This window comes from Nannobrachium achirus, assembly GCF_963921795.1.
Source record: "Nannobrachium achirus genome assembly, chromosome: 21".
NCBI classification, from domain to species: domain Eukaryota; kingdom Metazoa; phylum Chordata; class Actinopteri; order Myctophiformes; family Myctophidae; genus Nannobrachium; species Nannobrachium achirus.
Window position 1 is genome coordinate 42,724,044 of NC_137828.1, and position 22,424 is coordinate 42,746,467.

General features: G+C 43.6%; 1 protein-coding gene across 1 annotated transcript in view; it reads left to right on the top strand.

Moving 5' to 3' along the window:
* Positions 1-22,424, top strand: part of scrib (scribble planar cell polarity protein) — a 139,354-nt gene that overhangs the window by 46,623 nt on the left and 70,307 nt on the right. Inside the window, exons 2-8 of the mRNA XM_080751786.1 lie at positions 11,101-11,218; positions 14,836-14,914; positions 15,967-16,056; positions 17,429-17,485; positions 18,789-18,852; positions 21,110-21,184; positions 21,537-21,681. Coding sequence (XP_080607912.1) covers positions 11,101-11,218; positions 14,836-14,914; positions 15,967-16,056; positions 17,429-17,485; positions 18,789-18,852; positions 21,110-21,184; positions 21,537-21,681 — 628 coding nt within the window. The remainder of the gene's footprint in view (positions 1-11,100; positions 11,219-14,835; positions 14,915-15,966; positions 16,057-17,428; positions 17,486-18,788; positions 18,853-21,109; positions 21,185-21,536; positions 21,682-22,424) is intronic.

The following is a 22,424-nucleotide window of genomic DNA, read 5'->3' on the forward strand; positions in this document are numbered from 1 at the left end:
TTGGAGACTTAGGGCTTGTTTCTCTGTTAAGTCTATTGTAAATATTGGTGGTTGCGGGGCCTTATTTTTAAAGTATGGTTGCTTATTTGTGGCTTGTGTTGTGTCGCACTGTGACGAGCTGTGAGCTTGTAGATGGGATATTTTCAAATAAATAGCTAATGCTGATTTGTGGCCTATGGTCACTTCTTTTGGGCTTGTTTTCATAGACCTGGTTGCTTGTTTATCTCGTAGAATCTGGCAACCCTGGCCTGTGACTGACAGCCCTGTGTTAGAGCTGCTGGCTAAGTTAGGCTTTGTCCCTCTGAAAAGGGAAATGGGGGGAACCCAGAGGAGTGGAAGAGATAGTAGTAGAAATAGAGCGAGAGAGCGAGTGGATGGGGTGGTGGGCAGAAGATAAGTTGGAGGAGGGTTGGGTCATTCAGGCCCTGCAGAGTTTCTTTTTTTTTTGGGACTCCGGGTTTCAAACTGTGCGGGGCAAACAGCAGGGGATGGTACGTGTGTGCACACGTGCGTTTGTGAGTGCGTGACTGCAGCCATGCAAGAGAATAACTACATCATGTTGCTTCGTTAATGCGCCGCAAACCCGAGGGGCCTGGAAATTACTCCTGGTGCATTCTTGATGCTGTCTTTTGTTCTGCAGCCACTTTAACTCGGCAAGTCAGACTCGGAGGACTATTTGTGTGCATGCTGCTCTTTGATGTCATAGTTCTTGACCTGGACCTGTCTGAAACATCTCTAATTGAATATATTAAATATTGAATCGAGCAACATAAAAACTGTCTGAGCGTGCACTAAAGCAGAGTAGACGTCGAAATGAACCTAGAAGTGTTTAAAAGTGAAATAACCCTTTTTTTTTTTGTACCGAGTTTACCCAGTCAACCATATCTTCTCATCTTCCTTTCCCGGACCCTGAAAGGGCCCATCATTATTTATCATCAAAAAAACACATGCAGTGAGTGTACTTAGGTGTACTGTACAGTGTACTTAGGTGTACTGTGTAGTCAGTGTATATTGTGTTACATTGCAAGAGCACGGGTAATCTAGAAAAGAGGCCAGAGTGGAATGCAGAGGACTGGGATGGGAGAGCATGAATGGATAGGGGTTCCACTCTCATATGAAAGGAAATGGCTTTATGAAAAAGAATGACAAGGGAGGGGGCCGTGGGGATTTGGGGGGTGGGCTTAATGTGTTGTAATTACATTTCCTCCTCGTGGGCCAACTTGGAAAGTTGTTTATTGTGGTTGCATTGATCGGAATGCCTCAACAGTTAGTTGATTGAATTGAAGTAGCAGAAAGGGAATCTGAAATTCCAAACCCCCTCCCCCCATTAAAAGGTTGGTGGTTGTGGTCCTCTCCTCATGGCTTTAGTCCCACACTCGGTGTAGGTCAGAAGTTTGATGTCATCATCTCTGCCAGTCCTGGAGGCTGAGATTAACAGTATTCACCCTTGTTTGTTTGTTTGCACTGCAGCTAATCTCAGAAACCGCTGCCCTGGTAAGCATCAAATGTTTAGTGCATACAGTAGGGAGGCCAAACCGGGATATATGTATATATTTTTAAAGGGTGAAGTTAAGTGTTGAAACTGTGCGTGCGCCATGCGTGTCTTGTGTCATCTGCAGCCTAATGGCTTGATTGGAGTGAAGCCTTGGGCTAAATGGTGTCACTTGACTTGAACACTGAAGTCTGTGTCCGTCCGGCTCTGTCTCATCGTGCCTAGAAAGCTGCTAGCAACCCACACACGCACGCACGCGCGCGCGCTACATCACCTTACCTTTACCTCTGGGACAGCTGTTGTCAGTTTCTAATTAGGTGCCTTCTACCAAGTACCAACACAAACATCTCTCTCCCTATCTGGAGTTTACTGCGTCCCAACAAGCATAAACACCTGCATAAACACATGCTTAAAACAAACATGCTCACATAAATATTACCCACAAATATGCACGTTAACGGATGTTGCATTCCCTCCCCAAGTCCTGCATACAGAAGCCAAACTGTTCCCCTGATGCCCTCACAGAAGGCAACTTATGTAAACTGTGTGTGTGTGTGTGTGTGTGTGTGTGTGTGTGTGTGTGTGTGTGTGTGTGTGTGTGTGTGTGTGTGTGTGTGTGTGTGTGTGTGTGTGTGTGTGTGTGTGTGTGTGTGTGTGTGTGTGTGTGTGTGTGTGTGTGTGTGTGCTGACTGACTACAGTACAGGATCTCTTGTCCTGTAACTTAACGTTCATCCAGGGGGGGGGGGGGGGGACACACACACTTTCACAGTACCTATGTTGTCTCTCATTCATGTCTCACAAAAATTCCATTGGGAAAACTGTCCACATGCTGACAAAAACGGCGATTTAAATTCTTGTTTCAACCCCATTGCTTAGATTTTCTTCCATGCTAAAAAAGTAAACATCTGAGAGAGGTAAAGCCGACCTTTACTTTTTGGATAGAATGTTCACAAAAGGTACGTGTTCATGACGGCGGACCTTCCCCGGAACTTTCCAATTTGGGCATGTCGTTTCCTTGGACCTCAATTGGAGCTATACAGCGGAGGGAGTGGTTCCGAAAGGAGCTATTTTGGAGCATGTTTCTAACATGACCTCTATCACACACATACACACACACACACACACACACACACACACACACACACACACACACACACACACCATAATGTACACACATAGGTGACCAGGTGTCACATACAATAGTCACATACCTGATGACAATGTGTCACCACATTGTCATCAGGTCATGACCTTATGAAGATGTATTGACATAGAAACAATGTCACGTTATTTATTATTAAAAAGGCTTTAACCGAGTTTGTCCGAGTTTAGTTCCTCCTTCATACTACTAGTGAGTAAACTTGTCTCTGGTAGTCCACTGCCAGTGTGGTCTTAGCCACTATTCCTTAATCTGGCACCCGCTATATGAGGCTTAATGAACCCATTTGTCAGCAACTGAACATATTACACGCTACATAGAGCTGGACTACTAATAAAGTGTGATGCACTGCACCATGTTCCCCTTGAATCTTTAAATCTATTAAAGAGACTAATTTATAAGTCAGGGGCTGATTGATTCAAGGTTTTACCAGCCAGTTAGTTTAATTTATTTGCAACAGTGAGAATCAATAAGCTAATCCAAGGTGACACAGGCTGGCCAGTGACCAAAGTGGCTAGTGGAAATTGAAGCATTAGCAGCCGCAAACCAGCTAATGGATGGAATAATCCATGCGCTCTCCCTGCCTGTATTCCCCTCAAATACTGGATGAGGCCTGATGTTAATTGTGACCTTTGTTTCGGCCCAAATACTTGTGACTTGATTCAGGTGCTTTCCCAAACAGTTGTGTTGTTGATCTGTAGACTTCACAAGCCCCATGAGTCTACTACGTTGCCCTCTATTGTGACTAACCAGAAAAATGTCCCCCCTGCCCTCCTATGACTAGTCTGTACCACTCTACTGTAGGGTACTGCACACTAGGGATGCAGTGGCTTTTGGTGTAAAACAGAACCATGCGGTTCATCCTGCACGGTTCAATATGCCTTTATAAACCAAATTTTTTAGGTTTTGGAAGAAAAAAAAGAGCAAGTAAAAACGAAATTCCACATGAAATTCCCTGCGACCCGCAAGTGAATCCAGCTGCTGTTGCTCGCCAAGAACAGACAATCCACAAGCATCTCGACACATTGGGAGCCTGTAGAACGTCTGTATTGGGCAGGCGACACCATTGGGTTAATAAATGATCCTATAGTTTATTGTACCTGATGTTGTTTCTCCACTCGTAGCAGGAGCTCATTAAAAGTTATTTTTTGTGTCATACCAGTCCCAACAAACTACTCTACTGATGTTGCTGATGTTTAATTACCGTAAAGTAAACTTTGAATTGATGTTTTTTCTTTGTGACAGTATCTCCCCCTATTCCCAGCACACGTGGTAGGCATAGTGACCTAAGGTGCATTTGAGCGTAATAATAAAATACATTTTTTTCCTATAAAAAATGAAAGGCAGAAAATACTGGAATGTGTCTGAATAGAATTTCGTTTTTTATTGCTAATAAGTAAAATAAAGAGAGCTTGAGGGAAATATTTTCAAATTGTACCAAAACCGGGACCCAAAAGCTGATGTTTGAACCGAACCATGGGCTAACTGAACATTTGCACCCCTACTGCACACCTCCTTTCCTCTCCCCCCATGACTCCAGCACCTTCCTCCTAAAACCAAACAACTGTAGCAAGTACTCTGTTAAAAGAAGCCACACACTCGTAAAGTTGTCGAGGAAATGTAGCTCACTTGTTCTCACCGATGTGATGGCATGTACCAGGCAAATGGTCTCTCTTTCTCTGACACACACACACACACACACACACACACACACACACACACACACACACACACACACACACACACACACACACACACACACTGTGACAGAACAGACTGGTGTAGGGACACTAATGGAATGAGGAGGTGGGTGTCAGGACAGTAAATCCCCTGTATCCCCTTTTGTTGTTGTTATTCTACCCATTGACCAGGGCTGCATTGCTTAGTTTAAAACTCTCCTCGGTGAGTGGTCTTTGCTTGGTTTATGTGACTGTCATTGTGGTGTATTTTTACGTGGGACTATGGATGGAAATAAGGGGAATCATGAAATGTTTATTGATCATGTTTATTGATTGAAATGTTCATGAATGTGCACTGTCCCGGAAATAAACAAATTATGTAAAGTACTTAGTAAGGCCAGACCATTCCATGCTTGCAGCTTGTAAAAGCTGATGTTGGATTTCGAGGGTTTGTATAGAAACACTAGAGAACATGGCTACGACTGAGCCATCCCTACAAAGCACAGTGAATGGGCATCTTTGTGAGCCTTCAGAATCGTCCTCTCCTCTCATAGGCCTGATTGCATTCAGTCCTGCTTCTTACTGTCTGCCATCGCTAACTGGAATTATTTTATAAAGCTCATCTGTCGACTTCAGCCATTTCCCTCGCTGGTCCCTCAAGACTTTAATTTCCCCTTTGGATATATCTTGCATTGTATGGACTAACATTTAACATATCCATGATGCAACCTCATACACACAACCATACTTGAACAAGAGAGCTACGATACCCATCATCCCCCGGTGGTAAATTGTTGTTCAGTGGTTGCTGCAGATTGTGCAGATGTGCACTCCTTCTAGAGTCTTTTATTCTAAATTAAAAAAAATAATAATCAAAATGAATGTGCAATATCCAGAATTGAAATCAAAAGCAGTATGTATTGTCCCTTCATCCTGTGTGTACAACAAAGAAAAGTTGTTTTTCTGTGTATCCCATGCATGCACATGTCCAAAGGAAAAATGTTCATGTTAAATGGACGACCCCAATAACATGAATGAGAGACGTCGATGTCTAAAGTACCATGCATAGTAGTACTTAAGGACCGCAGGAATACACAAGAAACGGAGGGGGAGAGAACTTTACTCCGTTTGGTCCGGTTTGACTCCCAGTACGTAACACTCCGGATGATTTATCTCCGTATACGGACGCTTACGGACAGCACCCAACTGGACGGACTGAACGGACTGAAGATGTATCCGTAGCAAGAAGTACCCACGGCCACCGTTGTCAATCGTAGGCGCAGACGCGCAGTAGTGAGGAAAATTACTTTTCCTCTGCTCTATGACAGCGGTTCTCAAACTATGTGTCCCAATGAGAAATATATGTGTCCCAATCTCCCCAGGAGCCAGTCATTGCAATTTTTTTCATTTTCATTTTTTCATTTCATTTGAAAGCTGGGGATCATAGCTACAAAATGATATATTGGTTGTGGAGATTGACCCAACAGTTTTGAAGATATGGCTTATAGAATGATGCCATGCTGAAATAGGACTTTTGAGATATTCAAGTTTTAAATAAATTTCTAACCTGCAATGACCTGACTCCGCCACATGGGGAGCAATCTTCAATTCAATCTTCAATTCAAAGAAGCTTTATTGGCATGAGAACACAAACGTTTACACAGTGGTGGAAAAAGTACCAACATTTTATAATTAAGTAAAAGTATCAATTCTGCAATGTAGAATCACTCTGTTACAAGTAAAAGTCCAGAATTAAAAATGTACTTGAGTAAAAGTACAAAAGTATTGGTATCCAAATGTACTTAAAGTACCAAAAGTAAAAGTACAAAATGTTTGAAAATAGCAGATCTAAAAGCTCACAACGCGTCGCACCGCAATGCGTTGTGAGCTTGTAGATCGCCTATTTTCAAATAGCCTTGGTATAACATAGGGCTAAAGTGGTTTATGTATGTTTTAAAATGTAGTTATTGCTCTCTAAAAAGATAATGCCACAACAGCATCTCAAGCATTATTGGGCTAAATGTAAAGACGCTACGCTGCGCCAACCGTGAATTCAACACAATCTGCTGTTACGCAGTTTAACCAATTTGCTACATACGTCTACACAAACGGTCAGATTACAAAGATAAATTGCTTAGTGAAGGCTCACAGATGTCACCATAGGGTACGCTCCAGCAGAATGTCCCGTAATGATCGTATTATTTAATGAGGAGCATTTTAATCCGATCGGTCGTCGTTTCCTTAAAAAGGTATTAATGTATCTAAGTGCAGTACACCTCGCAACCGATGGGGTCGCATGGCTGAAAAACAACAGAAAATGGCATCTGATCGGATTAAAATGCAGTTTATTAAACAATACGAAAGATACGGGTAATTCTGCTTGAGCGTACCATACTGTGACATCTGTGAGACTTCAGTAAGCACGTTATCTTTGAAATATGAAGGTTTTTGTAGACGTACGTAGCAAATAGGATTAACTGCTCAACACGAGGGTGAAGCATAGGGGTTGAAGTGAATTTATTACGTGCGCAACAGGGCTAACTGTGCTAAATGTAGCATAATCAGTGTTTGTGTAACTTCAGTCAGAAGAATTATCTGACCTGATAATAAAACACAATCTACAGGCTTAACCGCCTCGCGTTGTGAGCTTGTAGAAGAGAGCAACAATAGAGTTGGGTCACGTTTTATTTGTTTATAGCCTGCAGCTAGCGCTGCAGCTAGCGCTAGCTAACGCTAGCTAGCGTTAGCCGTTAGCCACTCATAGCCAGTCAACCAGAATAGTCTACTCTAAAGTCAACTTTCCGACGGCGAGTGAACGATTGCATTCCATCCATGTTTTCTTGGCTGTCAATTTATTGTCCAAAAAAACAAACGCCCTGAACGTTAGAATTAGATAGTTTAGGACGACACTGATCTATTCAATGCTAAGCTAACTCAGTGACAAAGGAAGCTTCCGCACCGGAGCATACGTCACAGACGTCTCCAGGCCGCTCCAGGATCATTTCACCAGCGTAGAAGAAGAAACAGCGGAAGAACGGCGGAAGAATAATAAATAATAATACACAAAATCATACATTACGTGGTTAATAATTGTTCATTTGGAACACACGTGGCATTAAATTAATGGGATAAATACTGTGGGTTGCATCGCTAAGTAATGGAGTCCCGATATTACCGCATTTGGCTACAAACGGCTAACAAAGGCTGGCTAGTTAGCATTTTAGCTAATATAAACTGGGAGGACTAACAGAATTATGTACCGATCTCTCACATTAATTAAAAAAAGTCTTATTTACATGCAGAGTTAAGCTCTGGCGTTTAAGTGAAATGTAGCCTAGATATTATGAGATGCTGTTGTGGCATTATCTTTTTAGAGAGCAAAAAAAATAAAAAAATCATTTTGGCTACAGGGAATAATGACAGTCCCCGAGATCACTAGCTGCTGGGGGTGCTGGGACACATATTGTATCAAGAAACGGTAAAAAAGGAACGTCGCTACAGGACGGCTTGACACTCACACACACACACACACACACTAGGGGTGGGCAATATAATCGATATGGCAATTACATCGCAATAGTTTATTTGCCAATACTGTATCGATACTTCAGGCCGTAGTATCGCGATACTTTGAGGAAAATAAAATATGTTCCCATGCATAGGAACCAATTGTAGAAGTCCGATCCTGACACTCCGCTGCCTCTAGATGTTGCTTTACTATAGTAGCTACTTCCCCTTCCCATGGATCAGTGAGTGAGGTCTCTCGAGAAAATGGCTTGCGAACGATAAAACAACAAAAATAGAGCAGCGTCTTCAGCTTTTAAAGCTGATATATCGCAATAGTATCGTATCGCAAAGATTCGCAATATATCGTGATACTATTGCATCGTGACCCAAGTATCGTGATACGTATTGCATCGCGAGATTCTTCCCAATATCCACCCCTAACACACACACTATCATACCGTCACACACACACCGCCTATCCTCCTCCGACAGCCAACAAGATGAGGCACACAATAAGAGCTGATTAATTAGCTCAGCGGTTCATCATATACTTGGGAATTATATGGGTGTGTTTTGTTATATCACTCCGGGTCCTGATCCATATGTGGTTAAATCTGTACCCTCACGGAGTTTTACATTTACCGCGAATAAACCGAAGAACCTGCAGTCCAGACTGTTACCACTTATAACATCACGTCGTTGGTCAAGAAATTCTGTGGTTATACATATTTTGGCTGCTTCGCTTTTGTTAGCTATTCTCTTCTGTGCTACAAGGCACAATGTGGCGCGCGGCCCAACGGAGAACGGTCGGCACGGACATAACGTATAGGAGGAACTATGTATATCGATGGAATTACTGTACGTAATCCCTCACCCAAAACGTACACAGAATCAACCATACGTAACTATAAATGGCCCTTAAGTCTGCCCGTGCATCGGCCTGTGTCACCTGTTCTTATAGCCATCTCCCATCTGGGCCTGGTCTGGTCACATGGTCTCCCCCCCCTCCCTTTACCCTCCACACACACCCAAGCTCCTATTTCCTCTTCCTGCCATTCGATACCTGGCACCTGCTGGAACCACAGAGCCACCACACTCTTTTGTTTTCTCTTTCTACTTCTTCGTTATTCTTGGTTCTCTGCTTCCATGTCCCTTCCATTTCACATATCCATAGTGTTACCAGACAACCAGACAACCAGATTCTGGTGCATTTCTTTCATTGGCTGCTGGTAGGTTTGTCTAGCATACGATCCAATCGAGGTAGCAACTCGCCATACTGACATCTGGTTGTGAGATTCGAAAAGCAGATAATGCAGCAGTGAAAGTGGACGTTGAATATGGGACACACTAATGACTGACCCGAGTAGCACACAAAAGAAAGATCCCTTCCCTGCTCACCTTACCAGCCTGCCAGCTGTTAGATCCACTGTACCAATGCTAGTAGCCCCCAGAGAACTCAGGAGAGAGCCTGTTTAGCCACTGCACTCTCCCTAGTAGAGTGTGCGCACACACACACACACACACACACACACACACACACACACACACACACACACACACACACACACACACACACACACACACACACACACACACACACACTACATACACAACCAGTCAAGAACAGGAAATATCTGTCACCAAGGTGCAGTACTGAACTGCCTGCAGCCTTGTCCCTCTTCGGGCAACGTAATTGTAGCTCTCCCCCCCTTAGCATGTTATATTGTGTGTATGTGGGCTAATGGTTTGCACAGGCAGAAACATTACAATATACGCAGAAAATGAGCATCTAGTTTCACCTGCTGTGCTAAGCATTTACACTGCTCCTTTAATAGAGGGGAGACCATTGTTACAATACATTCATGAAACCCTATTCCTCCTGACGCCGAGGAAACGGACAGTCAGACCTCTTCTCTGGATTTCAATTGTATCTAGCTCCAGGGTTATTGACATATAAACAAAATTCTTAGTTACGCATAGGAGAACCATTCAGAGAGCCTGAGGGTTTTTTTTAAAAGCTGAATAAAGGTTCTCCTTCCACTTTTTTTTTTCAGGCTTTACTTGCTCAGTTCAGAAACTCTCCCGTTCCTCCAATATTGAATTCCCAGCAAATTCCTGCTCTCAGAAAAGCTTAGGTCGGCTTGTTCTCGAATTTATCCCCTTAGTTAGTGTGTCCCATAGTGTCTGAGAATTCTGATTGGAGATCAACAAGGACAGACAGTAGGTCCTCTGTGAGCAGCAGAACCCGATGCTGATTGAGGACTTAATCGTCATGGTTGTAACCCTCCGTACCCCTTCGTTGTCGGCAGCCTGTCTGCCTCAGTCTGTCTGTCCGTGTCCATCTGAACAGCAGAGGACACACGATTTTAATTTATTTCCTGAATGCCATGGCCGTCCCCCCTTCTGTCCAACAAGCAGCCTCTTGTGAAAGCACTTGGCACGGCGTTTGGTCACAGAACCCAGCGCTCTCCTCCTTCTCCCATCGAAAGCCACTTTGTTTGGCTGGCGTTGCCATAGAGAGGAGGGGTGTATTTTGGCGAGGGGGGGGGGGGTCGTTGGAATGTTCACCCTTGAAAAATACTGGAGTTTTTTTTTGGGTGGGTGTGCTGTGTGTACTGTGTAGTGGTTTGTAGTTGTGATTAAGGCACTTTGATGTTCTTTTGGTGAAAATTAAACGGTTTCCACTGGAAATGGTTTAATATTCCCCCACATAAACACACAGAGTGCTCCTGGATTAAAGTTCTCAGTCGCCACGACTGATTTCAGTCATTTGATGTCTATAGAAGCCAGCATGTCTTCTATGAAACCATGTCTTCTACTAATGACTGAAAATGGCAGATCTACAAACTCACAACACATGTGATGTTGTGATGTTTTCTGAGCCTGTAGAAAAGTGACCCTCCGTTCTCCAGTTATTGCCAGTTGAATATAGCACGTCTAACACAAAATGCAGACAAAAACCAGGGATAAAAAAACCAGGGATATACCAAAGGTCATTGTAAAAATGACGGGGGGGGGGGGGGGGGGGAGGAAGGCCTGGGGTGTGGGGTTACAATACAGGATATGATGGGATGCATGGGAACCTCAACCTTATTTGATTTAGCCTGTGGTTGTTGCCTGAGACTGTGGCTCAAATTGCCCCTCTCCAAGGAGTGCTGACCAGGGCAGCCTGTCATGCTATAGGGGCTTTGCAATACATTCAGCCAGCTGTACTCTGTCTCAGTTTTAACATGGCGTTCCTCTCTCTTGTGTCTCTCCACAGCCTTTCTTCAGACTCCTGAACCTACGGAAGCTTGGTCTGAGCGACAATGAGATCCAGAGACTCCCTCCAGAGGTGGCCAACTTCATGCAGCTGGTGGAGCTGGACATCTCCAGAAATGGTGCGTGCCATGCACCCACAAACACACACACACACACACACACACACACACACACACACACACACACACACACACACACACACACACTCGCATAAACACTAGAGATGTACCGATACCATTTTGTTCCTTCCTGATACCAATTCCAATGCTCACAACTTGCGTATCGAGTGCAGATCCAATACCAGTTTGTAATTGAAAAATAATCTGGGCAGTACAGCTGGTTGCACACTGCTGCGTTTTTTTGTTGCGAAATGCATTTTTCAGGGCAAAGAGAGAGAGCAAGGGACCCAGTGGTCTAAAAATAAATTCTGAAAGGGTAGCAGTGTGTAAACTTGATTGACATAACGTGAGCTTGATTTCTTTATTTACGTGCTCCGAAATTCACTCCTATATTCGGCCGAAAAAATGCAGCAGTGTGCAACGACCTTTAGAGTATAAACAGTAAGTGCAACATCAACTGAAGCTTCAAAAATAAATATCATGTGATAGCCTACATTATCTTGTGCTATCGGATTGGCATAGACTGACATACTCACATACCAGTATTTTAGGCAGTATCAGCAGCTTTTCCGATACTGGTATCGGACCAACTTTACACACACGCATCCACAAGCAAACACACGCCCATAAACACACATCCATGGTTTGTGAGCTGCTGTCTGTGTCGGCCAGTCAATATCCCATCCTGTACCCACCTTACTGTTCACCCACATGTCTCATCGATAAGAGGCAGACGGCACACATGTCAGAAGCCTCAGCATTAACACATGCTCATTTTAACCTCACCATTAACACATGCTCATGTATAACAGCATGTAGTGAATCAACATTATCTCCTGGTCACACCCCTGTTGGCCTGCTTCAAAAATAAATTAAATGCTGGCTCGGATGGCACAGTGGTAAAGTGCCTGGCCCACCCTAATAATAATAATAATAATAACTTGAATTTATATAGCGCCTTTCAACAACCCAAGGCACTTAACAAAACAGAAACAATCACATTATTGTCCAAAAGCCAGAGTAAATAAGTGTCTCTTCAGTGCGGACTTGAAAGAGTCCAATGTTGGCAGCTGGCGAATCACCAAGGGGAGGGAGTTCCAGAGGGTTGGGGCTGCCACACTGAAGGCTCTATCCTCAAGGGTCCTCTTTTTGCTGGGAGGGACGGTGAGGAGCCCCAGGTCAGCAGATCTTAGGTGGTAAAGTGCCTGGCCCACCCTGGAGGAGGTTGTGTGTTCGACTCCGCCTTGGTGCAACCGGCTTTGTCAAGCGTCTATGCTAGCACTTTTTGCCCGTGTTCTGGGGAGGGAAGCCGGGCGGGGAGGGAGATAATTGTCACTGTACATATTCCTACGGGCTGGGGAGGGGGGCACCTGTCAACAAGGGAGTGTTGGGCTGGAGGAGATGGAGGCAAGAGGCTCTAAGTCCTCTCGATGGGGGCTCCTCACTAGGTGACAACACAGAAATGTGTGGGGGGAGGAATCAGTTGGCATAACGACAAAATTGGGGCGTAAAAAGAAAAAAAATAGACTGCACTCTGTCGAGGTGGCAACTTGCACCTTGTGCACTCGTGATCATATATGGCCTACTTGTGCACCAGCAGAGCGTGCAAGTAGTGATCGGTGCTGTCTGTATGTACAGTATGTGGGTGGGCAAGTTGGCACTCTATCGAGGTGCCAACTTACGGCTATTATTTATATCAGGTGGCACTTGTTGTTGGTGAGGTCACCAAGTTGGTGACATCACCCTGTGTTTTTTCAAGGGTTTTCCCATTGGATGATGTAAACATGTTTTTTCAAGGGTTTTCCCATTGGATGACGTAAACACGTGTTTTTTCCCATTGGATGACGAAAACACAGACAGACAGATATGCCACATACAAAATCACTGAACGCAGTACTTGTGCACTCTGCTGGCACAAGTAAAGAATGAAAAGAAAGAAAATGGGTTAAAACGAGACACCCATCAGTGTACTGTACTACTGTATATGAAGAAGCATCCACCAGTAGACTGTTATGGCAGGTCCACAGGGAAAGATGAAGGCAAGAGGGATGTATGTTGACATTCTTGTCCACACCAAGCAAACGAAAACATCCCAATAAAGACATTCCCTCAACCTCGAACTCTGCCCTCAAGGAATAACAACACAATCTATTCTCCACAAAATAGGCAGGAAAATCAATGCCGGTTTCTGCCCTCAATCACACGTGCCAATCGAATCTCATGTGAGACCTGCTTTATTTAGAATCAGCTGTATTGCATTCTGCAACTCAGCAGCAGACACACACACACACACACACACACACACACACACACACACACACACACACACACACACACACACTCTCTCTCTCGCGTGCACACACATGCACAGATAATATGATATACACTTGCATGCAGATGCATACTCTCTGGGATGGATATAGCTTTTGTCCTTTCACTGCCCTTGTTCAATGGAAATAGATTTGTATATCTGCAGAAACCGTGTATCTCCAATCTTCAAATTTGTACGTTTTCCATAAAATAAAGCCCTGCTTCAACACACAAGTACTGTCGCACAAAACTAGTGAAAACAGCAGATCTACAAGCACGGTACAAGGCATTATGTGCTTGTAGATCGTCTATTTGCACCATAAACAAATGGACATATAAGGTATCCACCCGACAACAACGATATAGTGGTACCAAGTGACAGGAAAAGCTGGCCTGGTAAGGCATCTGTCCTATGGATATCACCAAGTGCCAGTGACAGCAGTGAACACTGTGCAGTGGCTTATAAAGCCCAAGCCCCATCTGTCTGTCTGCCTCACGGGGAAACGGCAACAGAGGGACTGTGTCTTTGATTTGCCAAAAATGCTTGTGACATGAATATTTGGTTTTTGCTGGGTACTTCTGCCATCTTGGTGCCACTGCCCAGTCTCTCTCTCATGTGTAGACAATGATTACACCCCCCTGATTAGCATTGGCAATGCTGCTAATTGTAGGATGAATTTACATGCAAGGAGATCACTATTGGCTGTTGTATAATAATAATGACTGACTCTTACAGGGTACAATTTAGTCATTTAGCAGACACTCTTAATCCAGAGTGATTTACAATAAGCAAGGTAAACACAAGGTAATACATGATCAAATGCAAAAAGACAGTGTAGTGCCTTGGAATATTATAGGATCATATGTAAGCCTATCATCTGTCAAAAATAATATGTACATTGAAGCTATAGAATGCCAGGTCAACATTCAACAAATGAACCTGGCATCCATCTAAATAATGCTATCTAAATAACATTTTAACCTTTGCATGAGACTGCGTGGTGGTCAAGGTTAGGGCAAGTGCTACGATACTAGAAATTGAACAATAGTCACAATACATGGCACAGTGAGGGGTAACGAGAGCAGGTGGACGTATTCTGTCATGTCCCTCCATCCTCCATCCTTCTGTACACTGCTCCTTCCCATCTGGTAGCTATTATTTATCAGGGAACTTGAAATGATTTGCTCTATAGAATGTGACCACCACCCTCCCCTCCCTCCTCCCATCACGTCTTCAGTCCATGGTGCTGACTTGTCATCCACCCCCCCCCCCTTCTCCCCATACTTTCTCCTCTTTTCTCCTGCAGACATTCCTGAGATCCCCGAGAGCATTAAGTTTTGTAAGGCATTGGAGATCGCAGACTTCAGCGGAAACCCCCTCTCCAGGTAAAGTGGAATGGAACAGCCCATATCTCCTCTGCTCAGCGGCACAGCACTCTGCAGGAAGGTTGCTGGGGGGGGGGGGGTACATTTTATATGAATTCGATTTTATGATTCATGTCTCTTCTGTGTCCTATTTTCCCCCACTCTCCTGTTTAGTGTTCGGTGACCTGTTTATGAAATTTGTGTGCATGTCTTTGTGTGCATGTATACTGCCTGTGTGTGCGTGTGAGAGAGCGATGGCCTGTATTAGTGTATTGCCCTTCATGACTGTAATTATGTGTAAAAGAAAACAGGCCGTTTGCTCAGATGAGATTATGCAGTGTTCCATGGAGGACTAGCATTGGCTTTGTGTGGATAGTGTGTGTGCTGCTCTGTGATCCAGACATGACTCTGTATGTAATGGAAGTGTCAAGCTAAAGCCAACGATGGGGAAGCCCCATCTTTACCACCCCCCGATCCACTTCCCCCTATAGAAGAGCATTGGAACTCTTGGCAGGAGTCTGGAGTCGTTGAGTACTTTTGCAGATGGAACTTTCTCTCCACATGGGTTGATCTTCATCCCTTGTAAAGCCATTCAATACATTTGTATTAGGGTTGGGATCCTTTAGGATTTGAACAATTCCGGGTCCCTCTTAACGGTCCCGATTCCTTAACGGTTTCCCTTTAACGATTCCTACTGTACGTATTCCTGTATATACCTCACTGAGGTACCCTCTGGGTTACTTTAGTGGGCTACATATGGACCCTTACAGGTCTGTAACTCTGAGAGTGTACAAATGGAACCAAATGGACCTGTGAATGTTTTGTTGTACACTCTCATTGTTATGGTGTTCCTTGAAATTAAGTACGTTTGAGAACCCCTGGTATTGTAATTGCATAGCAGACGTGAAGTCCTCACCAGCTCTGACAGCGTGATAAAAAAGTTCTGGAAACTGTTCCAAAATGGGATTGAACAGATTCCGGTTCCTCAATGTTGGATCCGGTTCCTTCGCTTCCTCCGGTTCCGGATCCTAACCCTAGATTTTATAAGGAGCCTTTTCCAATCTCTTCCACAGATTACCAGACGGTTTCACTCAGCTCCGGGCTTTGGCTCACCTGGCGCTCAACGACGTGTCTCTACAGACGCTGCCCAACGACATTGGAAAGTATGTGAATACCTTGGATTGTATAGATCCTAAATCTATATTTTATACTTTCTGTCATTATGTAAACCTTGGAGTGTAGATCCAAAATCTATATTTTAGACTTTGTCATGTAAACCTTGGAGTGTAGATCCAAAATCTACATTTTATACATTCTGTCGTAAAATATGTAACGTTTTCCCCTTCAAATCTAAGATAAAGTAGAGCTGAATGATTAACCACTTAAACCCCTGTAGTCTTAGAGCACTAGACTTGAGTTACAACTGTACTATTTATTTATTTTTTGCCATGAAAATGGATTTGCATCTCTTATTAAACCCATATGGAATCATTTAAATTAGTATAGATTTATCCAGTAAGGAAATGTTTCCATATGGTCAGTAGTATGCTGATATTACATAATTGGTTGTGAAGGTTATGATGATTTAATGTGCAGTGCTACACACTGCAAGCCCGGCTTGTGGGGAGTTTTAATTCCATAGCCCAGTGGGGTCTCAGACAGACTGACTGAGCTCTGGGCACGTTGGCTCTGGGCCTCTGGGCTCTCTGGGCCCGCTGTGATCAGGCAGATGGAGGGGCCCCCACTCACCCTGCCAAGGCTGCCCAGACAAACAGACCCTCCCTCCATCTGATTGACTGACTGAACTCATTTATATTTTGCCGCACGATAGCGTTTCTAACTGAAAAGACGTAATTTTAAGTCCTGCCTTTTTTACAATATGGGAAAAACATCTTTCCTATACTCGGCAGCAGTTCAGTTCCTTTGAAAACTTAATTTTAAACCAAATACTGATTTTATAGATTTTTTGTCTAGTGTTTAGTAATCTCTCGAGACAGCTGAGTCGCTACAGAAGAGAGACAGACCGAGTGGGCGTCCCCCTTTCTTTGACGACGGCTTGCCAGATTGAGTGTTTAGTTTTGTTTTTTTACCTTGTTTTGTAGTTGTAATGTATTGTTGCTCTCTGTCCTCCTTCCCAAAAGGACCACAATGGTAAAAAGCCTACGGGCTTTCTTATGTATTCATCCTTTTGAATTTATTTTCAATAAACTGCTCAAAGCCCTCAGGGCCTTTTTGTTATTTTTTTAGCATTATTAGACTGTACATCTGCACTTTTTTGATTTGATCAATCAAAAACGCATGAGGACAGTGGAGATCTGTTATTTTCAGTGAAGCAAAACATTAAACCTCTCCTCCTCTTCCATCTATTCCCTCCCCCCTGTTCACCCCCTTCCCCTCCCCTCCCGTCACTTGTTCTATTGCCAATCCTCACTTCTCTTCCTTCCTCCCTTCTTTGTCTTTTCTGTCTTTTCTCTCTTGTCCCTCCTCGCCCCCAACCCCTCCTCTTCCACATCCTGTCTGTCCCTCTCACCACAGCCTGTCCAACCTGGTGACACTGGAGCTCAGGGAGAACCTGCTCAAGTCCTTGCCCACGTAAGTGTCCCCACGCTCGGAGGTAGACGGACCTAGGTGTCCCTCACATAATATGAAGGGACACCCGCGTGCAGCCAATCGGCACTAACGTCTTAGTGTCGACCTCCCTCTAATATTATTAGAGGGAGGTCGACACAAGACCTCCCACAAGACCTCCCTCTGATATTATTAAAGGGAGGTCGTCACAAGACATTAGTGCCGATTGACTGCACGCATGGATAAAAGTTCTGTCGCCTTGACAGATTCAGTCATTTGGATTCCACAGAGGACAGCATGTCCTCTATGGAAGCATGTTGCACACCCAAAAATATCAGATCTACAAGCTCACAACATGTCGCACTGCGACTGTCGATCGGCTATTTTAGGTAATTAGCTATTTTAAGATGAATCATTTGAAATGGTCAATCTGGCAATAGAATGCATGTTTAGAAGCATCCTCCATAAACATGAGAAAAAACAACAAGAAATGCCATAAAAGCAAAGGATAATGACTCAAATCTGTGATATCTTCGACTGGTTGGCTCTATGTAGAACAGCAGCAACATAGGTTTAGAATGATAATACCTAAACATCATCATTAAACTTTCAGTCATGAGATTTTATTTTTCTTTATTCTATGAGTATATGGGGCTGTTAAGTATGACATCATTTTGTAGGCAGAGGAGAATTTCTGCCCCCAGTTTCCGTGAATCTTTTTACTATTTTTACTATTTACACATGTTTCTTCTTTTTGTTGTTGAAAGGAAAGTGTTAGAATTATACTTTAGTCGTTATTTTTGTCTCGGATCTGTTGAAATAGCGAGGGACAGAAAATTCTCTGGGGGCAGAGTTCTCCTCTGCCTACAACATGATGTCACGGCTTAAAAGCCCCATACTGAGCCATACACCAAATAGCTGTTTCCTAATAGTTTTTCCACTATTTTTGACAATGTAATCACATGCCTGAAAATTGGTCCGCCAGGCTACAAGTGTTTTAATACTGGATGCTGTTCTACAGCTCAGCAGCTGATCTGATCATAAGGGCATGACGTTCCTTCACCCCCTGTAGCCTGTAGAACCACCTGTCATCTGTCAATGTGACAATGGTGTGGCAGAGAGATTCACAGACACGGAGTGCTTGGCAGCGGCACCCCGTCGATATCTTTAGCAGTGTTTTTACAAAAACATTCCTTGCATGTGTTATTTACACAAGTGAATGAATGGCATGTTGTAGCCACATGCATGTAGAAGGACATCCGGCTTGTTGTTGACTCGTGCTGTGTGGGTGATTCACTGTGGCGTTTCTGTGTCCATATATATTCAGGTCACTGTCTTTCCTGGTGAAACTGGAACAGCTGGACCTCGGCAGCAATGAACTGGAAGTTCTGGTAAGCACCGACAGCTCAAACCCCAAACATCATGGCACGTTATACACCGACTCATGCACATTTCCATATGTGAGTCGTCTTCTCTGGCGCTCAGGCTATGCAAACACAAACACAAAAAAAAAAAATACATACTTCGCATTTGCATATGCATGCTCGCACCACAAAAAAACACACGCAGCACAACACAAACAGCCTTCTCGCATTTCCGCTATGAAGTCTGTGATCTATAACCGCGTATTTATACTCCCACAAACGCAGCGGTGCCAGTCTGCCAGACCCAGGTTCTGTTTTGTACCCAGGAGGAGTGTCAGGGCTGCTTCAAGCAGTGGTGTAAAGTAACTATGTACTTAAGTACTGTACTTACTGTAAGTACATAGTTGGGGTATTTTTACTCGAGTATTTCCAATTTTCAATACTTTTACTTCCACTCCACTACATCTCAGAGGCAAATATTATACTTTTTACTCCACTGCACACATTTGAAATCTTGAGTTACTAGTTCACTTTTTTAGAATTGGATTATTAGAAAACGTTATAACCACTTCAGCCCTATAAATACTTGTTTGTCTATTTTCAAAATATTTGTATACATTTTGAAAACTTGTGAAATGGACGTTCTGTGTTAATGAGTACTTTTACTCTTTGTACTTTGAAGTACGTTTTGATGCTGATACCTTCCAACTTTTACTCAAGTACATTTTGAACGCCAGGCTTTTACTTGTTAAGTGTTTCTACATTGTGGTATTGATACTTTTACTTAAGTAAAACATCTCAGTACTTCCTCCACCACCACTGGCTCTAAGCCTGGGAGTGCCCGGCTGTCTCAATAGCAGCACAGGGTAAACAATGTGACTGCGACCTGACACAAGGGCGGAGGCTGAGTAAACACTTTACATCATCATGCTCTGAAACCGGGCCTGCCTGCCTTTCTCATTCTCATTCATTTAACTCAAGACCATGTTCACATGGTATGGAGCACAGATTCATAAATAGACAGTATACAATCCATAACAATATTCATAAGACATGGGAAAAGGCGTACAGCATGCGTCATTTGAACAGAGGTAGAACATTCTTCAGAAAAGTACCCTATTTACGAATGATTGGCTTACTAAATTTTTTTTCAACATAGATGGGTGAGTTAGATACTACTTTGACTGATATTTTTGTCTAAAATGCATAATACTAATGTGCTTGCACTCAAACAAAACATGAAACTCATCCCCAACTCGGTTGTCGTTACAGCAATTGCATAACCTCTGACTTCTTTCCAGCCCTTTATATCTGCCAGTAACATTTAATATTCTCATGTTATTCACTCTAAAATTACAAATGGCCTCTCTTTACTCATGGTTTTCACACAACAGGTATCTTTCCAACTTAAACTCTACATAAATGTCACCTGATGTCACACTATTAAGTTCACTCTGCCACTTTGGCTAGAACTGATCTTTCAACCTCTGTTCAACAGTTCAACCAGTCAATGTTATTATAATTCTGAGTGAATTCTGTCTGTCCGTCAGTTATGCACATTACTGACACTCTGCCCCCAACACTCAAACTGGAATTTTTATAGCAGCTGGTATCTCGCTGTCCATAGAGGCCGTTTCTGAAGCTTCTCAACGGGGGAGCCATCAAAAGAACTTTCTCCGAGTGGCTTTACTCTCCTTTTGAAACATTAATGTGATAAACTGATTAAGTGTGTTGTCGGTGCACTGGCAGCTTTTATGACCGTCAATTTCCTGAGCTTTTAACCAGTGCCTCTGAGAGCTACAGCCGTGCACAGGAAAACCACGCTACCAATTGCATCGATAAAACATCCATGACCTGATTTTGTTTCAACAGAGGGACAAAATGAAAAAGATAAACAACAAGATAAACAATATAGATTTGTTGGTGCAATAAAGCATCAGTCGCAGTGGAGCCCTCAGTGTACAAGCGTTTATTTATTTATTCTTCTATACTTTTCGTCGCTCAGCTCCTGCCCAAACTTGCGTTGGGGATGTGCATGTCTGTTCTCTCTGAGAAAGTGTGAATGATGTTTCTCATCCATTCTCCTCTTCAGATTTCTCTATGGCTGCAAAGGCCACCACCGTTCCTAAATGATTTGTTTATCTAAAAGAGCCAATAAGGCTGTGCGTGGGGCTGTTCCCACTGTATTTCAGCACTCGGAGCACACTTAATCACCTGCAAAGATAACACAAACATGGCCTTTTGTTTGCTCTCTCCTTCTCTCTCCCTCCCTCCCTCCCTTTAGCCTGACACCCTCGGTGCTCTTCCCAACCTGAGGGAACTTTGGCTGGATCGCAACCAGTTGTCCTTGTTGCCACCTGTAAGTACACACACACACACACACACACACACCATCATGTCCCCCCCCAAAAAAACTTCTACTTGTTTTATGTGTGGCAGGTGAGGTTGTTGTCCTGTTCATGTGTCATCAGCAGACGTCAGTGGTTCATAAACTTTTCAGGCCGCCACCCCCCCCACCCTCTACATGCCCACAACAGTGTTGTGAGCATCTAGAGATTCTAGACCGCCGATTACTATAATAAATAAAATGTCTTCTTTCTTAGGTAGCAATGACAATTTGGCCAACCATTTAGTTGTGTTGATAAACTTTAGTGGTCTTATATATATGTGTGTGTGTGTGTGTGTGTGTGCGTGTGTGTGTGTGTGTGTAGGAGCTGGGTAACCTGCGGAGGCTGGTGTGTCTGGACGTGTCAGAGAACCGCTTGGAGGAGCTTCCCTCGGAGCTGAGCGGTCTGCTGGCCCTCACTGACCTGCTGCTCACACAGAACCTGCTGGAGATGATCCCAGACAGCATAGGTCAGTTAGAAGGATTGTTATGTGGATGATTTTCCACAGTATTTTGTTGTTCTCGTTTCTGTCTGTCTGTCATTACTATTTATTTATAAGTTGAACTAGCCTGGATGAGAAGGTCAAGAAGTGAGAGAGAGAGAGAGATAGTGAAAATATTTTATCACTCACCATCCATCTTAAACCCACCTTGGTTGTCCTCTCTTACAGAGAGCCCTCACCGCCTGAATAATGTAGTGTCATTGTCTGAAGGAAGTGCACATTCTTTTTAGGCCCTTCGTCCAAGTTCCATGTCAACAGACTGCAGTCAGTCAGTGTTGATGAAGTAGACCCTTGGGCAACACCATTGTATAGAGGGCTATTGGATACTGTGCAGGGCACAAGAAGGACAACACTTCCCTCTAGTGGGGAAGTGATGTCAGTGAGCCATATAGGGGCACAGACAACAGGTCTGCTCTAAATGTTGCAGTGCAGCTTAGCAGCTGACTAGAGATTACTGTACATATATATATAGATGATCCCCTCCTAGGTCTTCGTCATTGCAAGAGGTGATCCTGCTGATGAGGGCTGGCGTATGCAGCAAGGCCCAGGGATGGTTACCGACTCGAGGTCTATGATGAATGTCCAGGCGATAATTTAAATATATAAACCACATACCACTAAGCTTATACATTCACAAAGTAATAGAGACAATGCTGTTTGTTCAACACATCAGATTGTCCTGGTTGGTTAGCTAGTTTTTTTCAGTTTTT